Source organism: Pinus tabuliformis, chromosome 8 (genome assembly GCF_031772625.1).
Source record: "Pinus tabuliformis cultivar Carrire ecotype Pingquan chromosome 8, CPIR1, whole genome shotgun sequence".
Classification (NCBI taxonomy): domain Eukaryota; kingdom Viridiplantae; phylum Streptophyta; class Pinopsida; order Pinales; family Pinaceae; genus Pinus; species Pinus tabuliformis.
Window position 1 is genome coordinate 1451414283 of NC_142294.1, and position 17487 is coordinate 1451431769.

A 17487-nucleotide genomic window follows, 5' to 3' on the forward strand; every position below is an offset into this window, starting at 1 on the left:
TGACTTTTATGAAAGCAACACCAATTACGTTAAATCACGTTCCGCAGTTGTCAGCCATTTTAAGTAGTTGTCCATTTTATGAGATCACTGACGAGGAGGCTCTCTTGCTTTAATCCACTCTGATCAACTGGGACGCTCTCGCAAGATTTTGATACAGAACTCGGTCTCTAGGGTAGAGTCCAGTTGATTGCAATATGCAACAAAACGCACCCTTCAATGGTAACCAAATTTTATGGAATAAGTGGAGCGGGCGGCGCGCTTTATGCACCAGAGAGACTTTGCTTTTGTAGGAGATTTTAAGGCCTTTCTCCGTACGTACTGGACAATGGTAAGTCCCGCTTATTTAATCATTGAAGTATGTACCATGTTTGAAATACCATGAAATATCTGTCATAACTATTGTCGATGTAAGTGTAGGCACCGATGGAGGCTCAGGCCAAGAAAGACGCAGAAGAGGAAAAACTTTCCTCTAAAGCCGTCGTGCAGTGCTCGGAGCAGTACCAAATCGATGACAGTCTGATGAAGGATGAGAAAACCCTACCCGCGATGCCCACGGAGAATGCTTTAGTGGGGCCAGATAAGCGAATATCCGAGCTTCTAGAGGCCGAGAAGAGAATTGCAGCGGAGTTGCATCAATATTCTCATGAAAACTCCTTAATAAATCTTGAGCTTAGCGGGCTTCTCCTCCACAGCGTTCCAGAAGCAATACAGAACGAGTTCTCTACAGTTGTCAAGCTTGACCTCTCTAATAATTACATACAGGTAAAATTATTTCAAAAAGAGGAAGGTCGATAATCGAGAAGCTGTTAAAGAATAATATTTTCTGTTAATTAAAATAATAGAATAGTGTAGAATATCATCCAGTATAAATTCTATTTAATGTTGAGAAGAGGTTGCGGATACCTCAAGTGTGTTTTCTTCGTTCTCTGTCTGAGTGAACTTTTTACTTTTTCATCGTTTTAAAGAATAGTCTTTTAGTTTAAATTTTTTTCCTCTAGGTAGTAAAGGAAAGTTTGGAGTCCAGAAATATTTTCAAATAGTTAACATAGATCTTCAAATAATTTATTTAAACTAGTTAACATAGATGTTAAAATAGTTTAAGATTTAAACATTTACATTTTTTTTAATTTTACTTACTTTATAATATATTGATTTTTTTTAATTATAGTGGACATTATTTTTCTATTTAGAACATTACTTTTATTTTTATTTTAAAGGGGCACCGACTTACAGACAAACTTACACATCTTTTCATGCTGTGTTGTAAAATGAACCTCCCTCTTTGAAAAAATTGTTAAAATAATCTTTTCCAATCATATAATATAGAATATCATTGAGTACAAATTCTATTTGTTTTTTTCATTCTTGGTTTTCGTAGCGTACTAGTTTTTAGAAGGTTAGATTTAGTGCCTCATTGATATACATGTTTCAATTAAGGTTAGTTTATCTAATTACTTTTAAAAAGTTGGATTTAACATATATTAATTATATATGGGTAAGTTAGATTTAACATTTATTAACTATTTTATATTTATCTAATATCATATCTATCATGTACTGAGAGGGATCAAATTCTTCCAGGTGCAAATATTTCCTCAAGTGTAAATTAATCTAATGGAAACAATCAAATATGATTAGAAACTAAAATATAAATTGAAAGCAATGCATTGAAAATCAACGCATCTAGTGCCAGCAATCAAATAGGATTATAAATCCACATCTACACTGAAATCCATGCTTCTAGTGCAAACAATCAAATATGATTAGAAATCCACATCTATACTGAGATCCATGCATCTAGTGCAAGCAATCAAATAGGATTAGAAATCATCTACATTGAAATTAATGCATTTAGTGAAAGCAATCAAATATAATTAGAAATCATCTAGTGCAAGAAATCAAATAGGATTAGAAATCACCATTTACACTGAAATCAATGCATCTAGTAAACAGAATCTTCTTCCCTCTCTCCCCCAACCATCTAATCTTGATTTTTTTTTAATAATTTATAGTCTCAAGATTAACAAAATCTTATCCATCTAATGCAAGTAATCAAATAGGATTAGAAAACAACATATACACTGAAATCAATGTTCATAATGCAAGCAATCAAATAAGATTAGAAACCAACATCGACATTGAAATCAATGCATATAGTGCAATAAATCAAATATAATTAGAAATCAACATCACATTAAAATCAATGCATCTAGTGCAAGCAATCAAATAAGATTAGAAATCACCATCTACGCTGAAATCAATATATCTAGAGTAAGCAATCAAATAGAATTAGAAATTAACATCTAAACTCGAATCAATGCATCTAGTGAAAGCAATCAAATATAATTAGAAATTAAAATCTACATTGAAATCAATGCATCTAATACAAGCAATCAAATAGGATTATCAATCATCACCTACATTGAAATCAATGCATCTAGTGCAAGAAATATTCTTCCCTTTGTCCCCCCTTCATCTATATCTATATCTCCCTCCTTATCTCATTCTTTTTCTCTATATCTCACCCCCCCCAAACACACACACACTCTCTCCATATCTATATATCTCTCCCTCCCTTTCTCTATCTCTCTCTTCTTCCCTCTCTTCACCTCCCATCTATATATCATCTCCCTATGCCTCTCCTTTGTCTCTATATCACCCCCAAAACATACACACTCTTTGTCTCCCTTTCTCACCCCAAAAAATACACACTCTCTCTCTATCTCTCCCTTGTCACTCCCTCTCTCTCTCTCTCTCTCCACTTTCTTTCTCTCCATGTCTTTCTTTTTCACTCCCTCTCTCCCACTCCAACTCCATCTCTTTATCCCTCCCTCTCCGTCCTTACCTCTCTCTCCCTCTCTCTCAAATCCTTTCTTTAGTCCTCCACTCTTTATTTTTCTCTCCTACCTCCCTCTCTCTCCCTCCATCTCTCTCTCTCTCTCTCTCTTCCATTAAACCATGTCCCTCTCTCCCCCTCTCTCCACCCTCCATCTTTGTGTCTCCCTCTCCCTCTTACCTTTCACTCTGTCTCTCACTCCTTTCTTTCTCTCTCTCTCTCTTCATTCCTCCTCTCCCCTCTCCTTCATTTTATTTCCATCTCTCCCTTGTCACTCCCTATATCTCTCCACCTCTATCACTTTATATCTTTGTTCCTCTTTTCATATATATATATATAGAATTAATATATATCATGATATATTATAATATAACAAATTGAATATCATATTAACCCAAAGTTATTAAATTTAATGATATTGATATTAGATTCAATAATGTTTTTTATGGCATGATAACAAAATTTATAATAAAACTACATCAAATTAATATTTTCAAATATTAGAACTTTGATGTGGAAACATTTGCCTTTAATAACTTTAATATATACATAGGATGTGGTTTTTCCCTTTAAAGATTCATTTTAGAAATATTTAATTAAAAAAAATACTAAAAAATTTTGGAGCAAGATTTTAAATTCTTTGTCTTGAATTACTCTTCTTCCTTTGATTTAAGAGATGGTATTGACTTTAGTAAATCTAAGTAAAGATGTTTAATATTTTACCTAATTTGAAATTTTAATGTGATAATTTTTTCTTCTTCTTAAAAGTAAATCTATAATCCCTTCAAATTAACGTATATATGATAAAGGAACTATTAAACACATATATAATTCTAATTATATATAATAATACATAGAGGTATTTAATAATTAATTTTAGTCTATAAATAAAATTCAAAAGTTATATAAAATTAAAGATTCAAGTTATATATAATTTAAGATGCTTAAGCTAATGTTTTGGTGATATTAATAAAAACTATTTTTAGTATTTTTTTTTTGAGGATATGACAAATGGTATCACAAAACAATTAAATAAATTCTAAGTAGCAGAAAATAACAAAGTTTGTTTTCAAAAAGAATCTCTATATATCTTCAGAGAATGACGGGGACTTAATTGGCTTTCGCAGAGCTTGCCCGAATCTGTGACGAATCTGGTGAACCTTACTCATCTGGATCTTCATTCGAATCAGATTACATCGCTGCCGCATTCCATCAGCCGTCTTGTAAAGATTAAGGCTTTGAATGTTTCCGGAAATGCCCTTGCTGAGCTCCATGATAGCATTGGAAGCTGCAGGTAAGATTCATATTAGTACCGCACAGAAACCCTAGCAACCCTTATTCGTAATTGTGACGATGACAATATTTTTTTGATTCAGTGCACTAGAAGAGCTCATGGTCGATTTTAACCAACTCACCTGGCTCCCTGAGACCCTCGGATTCGAAGTGCTAAATCTCCGGAAGCTGAGTGTTCACTCGAACAGGTTGTTGCGTCTTCCGTACTCCATCTGCCACATGATGTGTCTCCGCTTTCTGGATGTCCACATGAACAAGCTTGGAGCCCTTCCAGAAGACCTTGACGACCTGATGAATCTGGAGTACCTAGATCTCAGCAGCAATTTTAAATATCTTGTGTCACTGCCCGAATCGATCGGAGGGCTGACATCTCTTGTCGAGTTAAATATCAGCTACAATCAAATAAGTGCCTTGCCCGAGTCTATTGGGCGGCTGGAAAAATTGCGGCTTCTTAAGGTGGAAGGGAATCCGCTGGTTATACCGCCTCCACAAGTAGTAGCTCACGGTGTCGAAGCCATTAAAGAATACATGACAGACAAGCTGACAGCCCGCTATGAGGAAATGAAGAGGGGGCGTCAATTGTGCCCGTGGCGCATGGTGATGGGGAAATGTGGAACGCCAAGCTGTGATGTGGGACGAGCTTTGCCGTGGCAGGACCATCGAAACGGGGTAGAGGAAGGTTCTCGCGCACATTTTTCCATTTCGACACCTCGTCGACGTGCTTTCCTCCGCTGCCGTCGCCTATTCACTGCGCGGCGTTCATTGTCGGGTTCTTTCCCAGCACGTCGGCGTCCGTTCATTCCCCTCCAAATATGAAAACAATCTCCAGTGGCAGCGTTAGAGAAAGCAGACGATCACAGAGTTGGATCGGAAGACGTATCAATGGGTATGTATCAATGGGAAGTGGGTAGTGGTGAGTGAAATCATGTAAGAGTGTTTTTTTAGAAAATTTATCATAATTTAATTTTAAAATTATTTTTTAATTGTTATTTACAGCAAATTGATTTAGCATTGTTATTCATGGAAAACCATGCTATTTGATAATCTAAATGAAATCGCTAAAAAAAGACGCAAATGCCTATAATTAATGTATCATGCTCTTTTTTTTTTAAACTTGCGAATATAATTAATTTAACAAGAGCAATATAATACACGTAATTTAATTACACATAATATTTTCAAGGACGTGTAACCATCACCCTTGGCAAAAAGCAGACACAGGTTCTCTTATATCGGTATTATTACATTACATTTCTTTCTACCCTCGTTCTCCACTCGTGTTCCACTCGTGTTTAAGTAATTTGTCGATGTATTTTTAATTTTTGTTAGGTTAAGGGTATGCAATTAGGAGTAGTCTATTCACTAGTTTGTGAAAATTTTGGGGCATTCTCTATTTGTGAAATAGGAAATTCTAAAAAGAAACATGGGAGGCTGCGAGGCAGTGCATTAAGGTTGAAGTTCAGCTTAAGAATGTATCTGCACCTGTATTGAACACTTTTGCATGGAACGCGTGAAAATTATTTGTAAAGATTTTATGTGGAGCAGTGAATCAGAAAAGATTTTACAAGAATAGTGTTCTGCATGTGGAGTAGTAAATCAGAAAATATTTTACAAGAATAGTCTTCTGCATGTGGAGTAGTGATCTGTGATTTTCTGCTGCGAAGCATTTGATCCATTTTGCAGAGCCAAAAGACAAAGATTTGAGCTGTTAAAGTGATTTTCATGTTGCTGATATGAGTGTTTCTATCACTGACATCGGTAGATATGAGTTGGTGTTTGTGTAATATCCCTCCCCTTAATAATAAATAAAAATAATAAAAATAATACAAAAATAATACAAAAATAATAATTAATAATATAAATTATAAATAATAATAAATAAATCACTTAATAATAATAAAAATAATAAATCGTAAATGTTAAATAATAAATAAGATTAAAAATATATACAAAGAAAATAAATAAATATAGTAATAACCATACTAAAGCTCTAGATAAGAATAAGGAAACTATAAAAAAAAAGGAAATAAAACAAGAAAAGAAAACTATCAAAAAGAAGGAAATAAAACAAGAAAAGGAAACTATCAAAAAGAAAGAAATAAAACAAGAAAAGGAAACTATCAAAAAGAAAGAAATCAAAAGAAAGTTGCATGAGACACATGGAGCGTGTGCATGTGGTTCCTCTTCCAATGTTGTTCTATTTAATAGATGGTGAGGAAGATGAGAGGCATTCCTGCATTCCATCTTTTCGAGATTCTGTCTTTCATTCTCTTGGGAGAATGGTATACTAAGACCTAGGAGTCACTGGCAGTGGTACGTTGATTGAGGACTCGGAGGTGGCAAGTTGTAGCAAGACGTTGCACAATTGAGCCTACGGTTGGGTGGAGAGTCGTCCCCAAAACCTTGTTGCGGTAAGCCTACTTCGACCACAGGTAAACAGGTAAGCACTATTCATTCAATTTGAATTTAGTTAATTAATTACATGTTACATATGGTATCAGAGCAGGGCTCAACCCTTAGGGCCTATGGGCATTTAAAAAAATAAAATATCTTGTTGGAATATTTAAATTGACTTGTTTTTTTTGAAGTTACAGGTTGCTTATTTTCCTACAAGTTAATTTCCACGGTAACTAAACTTTGGAACTGAGATTTCTAAATTTCCGCAATTCTGATTTGTTTTCATTAATTCGTTAGCCATTTTTGACAATTGTTGCAGGCTCTGCCACAACATGAACCAAGTGGTGTGTGTTTTTATGATAGGTATTAGATAAAGCTTGTTATCATAAATTTATTTATATTGTGGTTTCTGCGATCATTTTTGTCTGATTTTTTTTTTGGTAATCGACATGCACTTTCCCCATCTGTTGGCTTTTATATTCCAGCGTGTGTAATCTCTAGTCTCCGCTTAAAAAGAACCAGCTCATCAGTAGCCATGGCGCAAGAGGGCAGCTGTTTCTTTGGTAGAATTTTAATTTGTGCACCAGTATCAGTTCTCATTTTCCCAGTTCCCAATATTTACAGCCGCCATAATGCTGCCGTAGTGAAATTAGCCCTTAAACTTTTGATCCTTTAGATAACTAAGGATGATTTTCAGTTCATCTTTTCACAAGGATGACTTTCAAAAATCTGTTACTACTTTCATCGAAGGCCGTCAATTCCACTCGGTATACAAATTTGTCATATGAGCTAAAGCATTTTCAGTCTCATTGTTCCCTCAAAATTAGTGGAGAGTTGAAAGCTCCATCAAAATCCTCGACATTCACAAGCGCAGTGCAGGCCGCGCCAGTGAACAGAGTCAGATCGTGGCATGAAATTAAGCATAGAAATAATTGCGAGGCATAGCAATAAACTCAGGAATTATTTTTCCCGTGGGAATGAAAGAACTAACGGTTAAAAGAATAGATGCCCATCTCATGACGGCAAAATATATGCAGAAACCAATTCTTATAACTGCAATTACAACACCACACATTGTCTGTATGTTAAGAAATTGAGATTTTCTTCTGCGAATGTATTTTTTGCTTAAAAATACATGTACATAAAAAAAAATTCAGCTTCCAATTTCAGAAAGCGATAATGGGTTAGGCAACCGTGAGGTGTAGTAACCGTGACCCCCTCTGCAGTTCTTTTGATGGTTTCGATCTGTGGAGAAACCACTCCAACATCTAAACCGATTTCTGCAACATAGCCCGAGTTTTATCATGCATGCGTTTTTAAGTCTGGTAATGGATTAGGATGCTTTGAAGCATTTGTCATCATTATTTTATACATTCTCATAGATACCTCTAAAATGGAAAAAACAAATTTAATAAGCAATTAAAACCTGGGCACTAAATGAATGTAAATCCATCCTTGGGACTGATTGGTCATGCTAAATCAGTGATCTTCTATTCTAATCATAACGGCAAGGTACTTCCGGATTTCCAAAAAAACGGTGATTTTATGCTGCTTTATGGAGTCTGTTTTGTTTATTTGAAAATGGATCCAACATCTTCTTTGCGGGTATTGTACGAGGGAACTCTAGCTCATTATCTGTATCCTTATTGTTGCTAACTCATCCTCTGATCATATCTTCAAAGTTGTGCCCCAAACAGTTACATCTTCCACTTGAAGCAAAACAGTCCAAGGTATATCTACCAGGTTCCAGTACTCCCTTAAATCTGAATTTGATATCTTTGTATTGTATCTTTGTCAAGAATCGTGACATCTTTTCATCTGCATGGTTGAGCTAGTCAAGACATTCATTAGGGAATAAATATCTAAAGCAAGATTTTTTTCGTTGTTTTGATCTTCTCAGCATGTCCATCCTGCAGTTTGAGAATGCATTAAATAAATCCTTCAATTTGCAGATTGACACATCCACAAATATCTTTCCTCCACTAGTTTTCTGTATAATTCCGAGGCTATGTTGATCACATCCTTAATTTGCAGATCTAGCCATATGATTTTACATGATTTATATATTCCATATGTTGAGCCTGCGTGATCATTTTTTTTTTTTCTAATCTGTAGACTTGTCATTCTCCTTAACCGCGTGACCGTACTGAATAACCATTGGCTTTTCCTTGAATCTGAAACCGATTGTTAACTGCAGAGATAGCGTTGTTGTTTATGTATCAGGAAAGGTAACAAAAGTCTATCCCTTCATTAAACCATATTGTATGGGATGGAAGAGTAACTTCTTTCCAGGACTTTTTAACTGAATATATAAAGCTGGTAGGTCTGTGTCTTTTACATCCACAAAAAGTTTTTGATATAAAAGATACGAGAAGGAATACCAGGTTCATAATTAGCAATTTTGCCACATAATTTCTTTGAATTTCCCAGATCTCATTGTCTGATAGCTTGTTTGATCAAATCTCGATCTCTAAAGTAAGGTCTCCAGTGAAATCTCTTAGCCTTGGCACTTGCAATTATGCTTTGTTTTCTGTACTGTGCAGTTCCAAATCTCCTCAAGATCGATCACATATATTCAGATCCATTATATTACCACACCTTTGCTCTGCTGGAAATGGCTTCTTTACTACTTTCAACATGGGACATTTTGTAGTGCTAAGAACAGTGGCGTTTTCAAATAAACATGAATGCCTTTTAGAGCCGATTTCTTTCCATTGAGAATTGTTCTTTTTGTAGCCTTAGTCATTCAGCTCAGTGGGCTGAACCAATAATGACAAGATCTCAGTGAGATTAAGAAAAGTTTTGTGTATCCATTGAATAATCTAAACGGGTGGATGGCCTCAGATTCTATCGTGATTGGGGAGGTGCAGACTGCACAGCTAGTATCTGTCCAGGGTATGGTCTCTTAATCTCAAGAATCTGTCAGGCTACATACCATCTGGTATTGGAAAGTTGACTGCCTTGAAGGTCTTGAATATTTCTGGAAACAATATGCTTGGGGAAATATCACCCAAGATTGGAAATTGCAAGCAGTTGGAGATTCCTGATCCAAGCCGTAGCATGCTTCGCGATGAAATCCCTCCTCACCTTGACTATTTGGTTCACTCGAAAAACTTATTTGGTCATGTCTTGTTGATCTGGTGATATAAACTAATACTTTTACGGGCCCTTACATCATTTAAGAATCTAAAGGTGCAATTTTTTTTTTTTAAGACATATAATATGACCATTCCTTAACCTTTACAATATGAGGCAATTCAACTTCAGGTAATGTCATCTCAGGATACTGGTAAGTCGGTCCAAAATTTTTGTCATTTCTTTGTCTTTAAAAGTTTTGAATTTAGATAGGTGTTTCTAGAAAGCATTGTCATAAGCATGAATCTTCTAGGCTAAATTGTTTAAAGGAAAAGTGAATTCCCTTCATCTTAAATGTATAGGAGAATATCTCAAAAAAAAAATTGTTTGAAGCAGTGGAAAAATAAACTTGCTCCAGGATTTCTTTTACCGAAGTAGGTGCAATCCCTTTTGTAGATTTGGATGTGCTAAGTGAGACAAGGGTAGTGTCAATTTTTTTTTTTAATGTTCAACACCTCTATCTCTTTATGTAGCTTTTATGTCTTGTACATGGTCTTTTAAATTATCTTTAATAATCTCCATAGAGGTTTCATGGATTTCTATGCTTTCCATTGGGTCATCTACTCGCATCGATTTCATTTTGACTGAATGTAAAATCTGTTAGGTCTATCTCTGATGTAAGCCTTGCAGCTTTTGGTGTAGTTAGGATTGATTGTAATATCAATGTTAGACATAGAACTTATGTAAATTTGATACAATTTAAAATCAATTCCAATATAACTGGGAGAAGTGGCATATAAATACTTACATTTCATCCCACTATAAATTTGAATTCTTTTCCATTAACAAACTTGCACGATAAATAAATAAAATCTTCTTTAAGAAATGACAAACAACAATGAGTTATTGACGACTCTTATTATTTTGATTCTCCTTCGAGAATGCTGATTTATTCAATATATAACTTTTTATATATATATGGTGAACTTGAATTATAAGTTAATAAGAAATTATAATATTTTAATTATGGTTTATATTAGATATATATTTAATGTTAGGGAATTTAATAGTAGCCATATTTTCTAAAATAAGTGATTTTTGAATGATCTGTTTTAAAATCTAATCATGCATTTTGTTATTAAGCATAATATTTTGTCAAATTCCGTAAGGTATTATGTTTTAGTAGTGAAATTACGATATTCAATATGGTTACAAATAAGTATTATTTCATAATTTGAATACACTTTATATGGATATGGTAAAAAAGAAAAAAAGAAAAAAAAGATCAAGTTATACATAAATCTCATAAGAATCATTAATAATGAAATTGGTGAAATGTGGTTTAAGTTGTAGTGGATGCAAGTTCTTGACTTGGTGAAGATTATTTTCTTGTCCAATTTGTGTATAATGATAGTTATGGTTGCGTCTTCTTTTTTTTGTATTGGTCAAAAGTTGTAAACAGTTCTTTCAATATATTTTGTTAGAGTTTGTAGGCATCCTAGTGGTTAGATCAAAAATTTATAATACGCAATTCATGTCATTAAGAAATTCCATATCTTAAGAAGAAGCCAAGGAACGATGACATTTTTTTTATGCTCCCTATAGCATGCACAAAAAATTTTAAAGGCGATAATGAAATTATGGTAACATTGGGTTATAGAAGTAATAACTGCATGAATATTTGTATGATGGGAATTGGATAACTTTGCAAGTAGATGCAAAATTGGTAGATTTAAAAGTGTCTAAATTGGAAGTTGAGAATACTTGTAATTGATGAGAATGTCAAATGATTAACTAAGGATGAATATAATGAGACAGTAAGGCAAAGGTGTAAATTGAGGTAAAATCCAATATTAATAATTTAAGGAATGTTGTAAGGTTAGCAATATATTGAGGAAGGAAGAAAATATGACGAGAGATTAAATTTCAAAGCTGATGAGGCTCACAATGTACTTAATGAATTGTCAACTTCCTAGTTGAAAGAAGTGAAAATGAATATTGGAAAGCAATTGGTATCTTGATGAAAACATGACAATAATAATATTCATGAGATAACATAGATCTTAGAGGGATGATGAATAATCTTAATTCATAGTTAGTATTCATTGTTTATATAATTAAATGAAATCAGTTCATGATAATAATGCTTAAAGTGCATTGTTGTTCTATATTTGATAAGTATTGAGATGGCTATCATATTAATGATGTTTCATGATGTGATGGTATGAGGTTATATGTGATGCTTCTTTATTTTTATAACGATGTTGAATGCTCATAATGGGTATGATATTCATAGAGATCATGATGTTATGATAAGATGTATACTGACATGTGTTTCATTTATTACGTGAAGTCATGATATATCTTTGATGCAAATATGTTGATGTTATAACTTATGATGGTATTTCATGAGGTGAAGCATGTGATAGTTGCATACAAATTTATGACATGCATGGGCATGCAGTTCGTTATTTTCGCGATTAACAATGATGAATGTTCGCATGATGACATGCAAGACTTGGCATGTGGATTATTTTCTATGATACTATGATGGTATAGCTAATGCATTGGTTGCATGTTGAGGTGTGATGATTCACACAACTCCACAAATGGGCCGAAAGGGCCGGTTTATTCGATGATCTCGTGTGAGCCCATACGCATGAGAGAGAATAAGTAACACCATATGGGCTAGGGACAAACTCAATCAACACTACATATGCCAGTGGTTCCTTTGTCTTGTGTATAGCTTTTGATGGATAGCTCTTGAAGAGCTATGGGATCATCTTAAGGAGGCCAAGTGCCTGATGTCCTAGGCTAGGTGCCTGTTATTGGATTGGGATGCCGAAGTCTGGAAGGGATGTAAAGGACTTCGATGCCTGGGGCTATGCGCCTTAGTAGTTGTGGAGGGAGTGGGCCAGCCATGCGAGATGCCCGGGGTCATTGAGTACCGGGCCAGATGCCTGCCTTGGGGCAGATGAGGTATGAGTCAGGCGCGAGCCTTGGGGCTAGCCTTGGACTAGGATACAGATCGGGTCAGGCTTAGCTTGGTGCCGAAAGCGGGAAAAAGGACAGAGATTCCTTGAGATTTCCCGGGGTGTTGGGGACTTTCGATGCCTGCTGGTTATACTAGTTCAGCAGAGGGTGTTGGCAACATGAAGTAAATTAAATAATAAATAATAAATAATAAAAATAATAAATAATAAATAATTCAACTTAACTTCGGGACGAAGTTCCTTAAAGTGGGAGAGTATGTAATATCCCTCCCCTTAATAATAAATAAAAATAATAAATAAATAATACAAAAATAATAATTAATAATATAAATTATAAATAATAAATAAATAAACCACTTAATAATAATAAAAATAATAAATCATAAATGTTAAATAATAAATAAGATTAAAAATATATACAAAGAAAATAAATAAATATAGTAATAACCATACTAAAGCTCTAGATAAGAATAAGGAAACTATCAAAAAGAAGGAAATAAAACAAGAAAAGGAAACTATCAAAAAAGAAAGAAATCAAAAGAAAGTTGCATGAGACACATGGAGCGTGTGCATGTGGTTCCTCTTCCAATGTTGTTCTATTTAATAGATGGTGAGGAAGATGAGAGGCATTCCTGCATTCCATCTTTCCGAGATTCTGTCTTTCATTCTCTTGGGAGAATGGTATACTAAGACCTAGGAGTCACTGGCAGTAGTACGTTGATTGAGGGCTCAGGGGTGGCAAGTTGTAGCAAGACGTTGCACAATTGAGCCTACGGTTGGGTGGAGAGTCGTCTCGAAAACCTTGTTGCGGTAAGCCTACTTCGACCACAAGTAAACAGGTAAGCACTATTCATTCAATTTGAATTTAGTTAATTAATTACATGTTACAGTTTGTATTTGCCCAGAGTGGGCGAAGGAATTAAATTTGGGACTATAGACTTACCTGCTTCGGTGTTGGACCATTGTGGTGGCTGAGATTGTGTGTTCTGCATGTGGAGTAGTGATCTGTGATTTTCTGCAGCGAAGCATTTGATCCATTCTGCGGAGCCAAAAGACAAAGATCTGAGTTGTTAAAGTGATTTTCATGTTTCTGATATGAGTGTTTCTATCACTGACATCCGTAGATATGAGTTGGTGTTTGTATTTCCCCAGAGTGGGCGAAGGAATTAAATTTGGGACTATAGACTTACCTGCTTCGGTGTTGGACCATTGTGGTGGCTGAGATCGTGTAAAAGTTACGTGTGGATATTCCGTGTGACTAAGATCTGAATGACTTGATCCAGATCTCAGAATACAAGATCAGATATGAGAATCAAAAGGTGAGGGGTTGCAGCGATTAAAGAAAATATGGTCTCATCATAGGTGGCCACGGTGGAATCCAATTAAGAACTATTTTTTCCATTTCGCTCTGGTCGGGAATCTCTTAGAAATTGTGGCGAGGCTATTCACAGATCGAAGGACATGAGTCTAGCTCATGTATGGGGAAGATTTTGGTATGAGTGAATACTCTATTATTAAGCTTTCTCCGCGACTTTGAATCAAGCCGTCATTGTAGTATGTTGATTCACATGTGATCAATGTGCAATTTCGGGTAGCTAAATTGTTCTTGCATTGCTTGTGTCCTTTTATAACAATATTTCAGCTTTTGCAGGCCGAGTCCAACTGGTAATCCCCACTTTCTGAATCCAGTCCTACTTGGTCTATATGCCCGCACAAAGCTCTGGGCTCGAAACAAACTCGGACGTCTTATTCTTGAAGCACTTTGGCACTAGGTCTGGTGACAAACCCAGAGAGTCCAGCTGCTCCTGATATATCCCGAAACAGGAGATGGCAGCGTCATAAGTGGGAAACTCGAAGATGGATGCATCTTTCAAATACTGAGCAAATCGGACTGGTGCGATAGATTGTCAATCCAATAATGCATGGACTTATAATATGACCCGAAGCTACGGAACGGCTATTTCCCACAAATTGCCTGCGAAGCCAGCGGAACCAACCAACTTTGAATTTATATCTCGTGACCCACCCAACTTTAATTTACATGCCAATAGCTATCTCAGCTCATTTTTAACTTGAAAATCCTCCCAAATATGTATATTTATAGTTTTACTGTATGCGGTATAAGTTATTAACTTCGTATGAAGTTCAGTTTCTATTAACTTGTGGGTTAAAATTTGAAACGAATTTTGGATGAGAGGAGTGTGAACAATTTAAAATATTTGACAAATGTTACCCATTTCCTTGTATCTTAGTTAAGGTAGTTAACACGTCAATATGCTTAATTGATTTAAGCTGGAGTGCACGAGAGAAGTAGTGCATGTTGTGATAAGTTCAATTTAATTTATGATAGAATTTTTTTTTTTAGTTTATTAAAAAGTTAATACAGTTTCTTAAATTTTGGGGAAGATGACATTGATTGACACGTTTTTTTCTAGAAAAGTAAGACAAATACCACGATAACGGTTGCATTGCATGGTTGCCACTTGTGGCTTTTCCTTCCCTTACTCACATTCTAAGAGATACTTTCAATGTTGGTTATACAATTTTCTAAATATCATGTTGCCTTCAGACAAACCGCAGCTCCCACTGGTTCAATCACATCTCAGAACGATCTGTTAGCAGACATTTATGCTATTCAATAATTCCATCGCCTTTGTCCTTCACAAGCATATGGTTATGAGGTGTTTTACAAGAGAAAAAATAATAGATACAGAGCAGTGGTAGAAATTTCTCCATAAGATCATAGAATCTGAAGCATTAAAGTGACCCACAGTGAGGCCAAATTCACTGGTCGAGGAGGTTGAATTGCACAGGAAAAATATTAAAATTTATGAGCTCTAAGTTAGGGGTTTCTTTGGTGCCAATGGCTCAGTTGAGAGATCTGACCGCTATGTGCTATGCCAGAGAGCACGAATCCTTTGTTTGTTTAGTCACAAATCCCCCTTCTTTTGCGTTAATTGCGAATCCCTTCTTGAAAGCCTTCTTCCCTGCTTCCTCAACCTAGAAGAGAGCAAGAGCTGCAATAGAGGGTTCAGAGGGAATTGCTCTGGAATGACATTGTATCTCAGGCCTCTTTGGCGAGGGGAAATCCATTGATGATTGCTGGGGATTTTCATGCTATTAAAAACAACAACGACAGAGTAAGTGGGTCAAGTGATTGAGAATGAGATGGGTGAGAGGGAGGGTTGTTAGCAAGTTAGGCAATTATGGGCCAGTTGTGGATCTTTATCTTTACCTTAAACTGCCTCTGCCCTTGCGGTATGGTATAGCATGGGCATCATGGCATTGAAACTTCTTTCTTTCACAGCTGCTTACTGCTGCTCTTTTGGTAATTATTGAACTATGTTTGCTTGAGTTTTCATGGTCACAATATATATTGAAGTCAATGCTCATTGATGTGTTTATTTGACAGGATGTGGTTCAAACTAAACCTTCCAGATTTCCACTACCAGCCACAGATCTATTTACCATACTGGATGATGCAAGCAAAAAAACATTTCTATGTGCAGGTATAGCTTCATCTGTGCAGAAATTTGTATTTGGTGCAGAAACAAAGAAGGTTATTCTTGAGTTCCAGAACCCGGTTGCTTCCATGGGTTTCTGAAAGTCAAATAAATCCTGATATTAATGATGTCTACTAGAAATCTATTCACTCTCTTGAATGCTGCCATACTAGGCAGGTAAATACCTGGCTTGTTGACAAGGATGCAGAGGCTATTTGCTGCGAAAATATGCTTGTTGAGGAAGAGGAAGCTACTGAGAGAAAGTAATATGCCAAACATGCTTACATACATTGGTAAGATATATTTTCAATATTTGAATGTGTAAACCTTAGCTTTTTTGTTTTGTTTCCTTCAAGCGAGCATAGCTTCTTGAAAGGAAACGCCTTAAGAAAGCGAAACTATAGGTAAGTAAATCTAAAAGAAAACTCATTTAAATGCTGTAGGAATTAAATGTAGATCCCAATTTTATTAAAAATTAAAATTTAAAACTTCTTTCTTTCACAGTTGCTTACTGCTTCTACTAAGCCGTCTAACGGATGAGATACGGGCTTGCTGAGAGGATATGAAAGGAGATAAAAGAATAATAATGTGGGAGATATACTTGAAGGTTTAGCGAAGGCAGGGCAACAACGGGGGGTATCTGTGGAGATGCTTATACTGTATCATTTGCCTTAAAGAGTTTCATCCAGTTCGGTGCCCGGTGTAAGTCCTAGCGAAGCATCCCGGCCCTACTTGGAAGCAAGGTAAAGTCATATAGCAGTTCCTACAAAGAATAAGGCGAGTGTTACATATTTTGTACTTGAGTCATTAGTAACAGCTCCAAGATTGCTTCTGTAATAAAATGAATTACTTTTCCTTCCTGTTATCTCTGGTTTATGGGAGAATATTTCCGCGATAATGGAATGCACGCATTGATAATCTATGATGATCTTAGAAAACAGGCGGTGGCATATCGACACCTGCGCCACCTTGCATCGACACGTACACCACCTCATGCACAACAGCTGCCAACCTGCAAACAAACCTGCTATAGCCAACTTGCAAACAAACCTGCAAACAAACGCGAACTAATGTTAGCGAACTAATGCTAACATACCTGTAACATTAATATGAATACTTCGACCGCCACAGATAATGAACACGGTAAAGCTAAATAAACCTATGGTCCAGCCTCTTCCGCCTCGGGAAGAGGCCAAATAAGAGGGCAAACACGGTCACTTTTGAAAACTTTGGTTATCCCGACAATGGTAAACATAGCGACATTCAAAAACTTTGGTCACCCTGCCATAATCCGCTCAAATTAACAACACAGCGCCTCGAATTAATGCTATAGCATCGCATATGGATTACTATAGTCCCTGGCCATTGCCATATGGCAGGGACTAATAAT

At 35.7% G+C, this 17487-nt stretch overlaps 1 protein-coding gene across 1 annotated transcript; it reads left to right on the forward strand.

Annotated features, from left to right (window-relative positions):
* The first annotated feature begins 262 nt into the window (after positions 1-262).
* LOC149241213 (uncharacterized) lies at positions 263-4945 on the forward strand. Its single transcript, XM_089370470.1, has 4 exons — positions 263-328; positions 418-762; positions 3964-4130; positions 4213-4945. Exons 1-4 carry the CDS (start codon positions 263-265, stop codon positions 4943-4945), a joined length of 1311 nt encoding a protein of 436 aa, XP_089226596.1.
* Positions 4946-17487: the final 12542 nt, after the last annotated feature.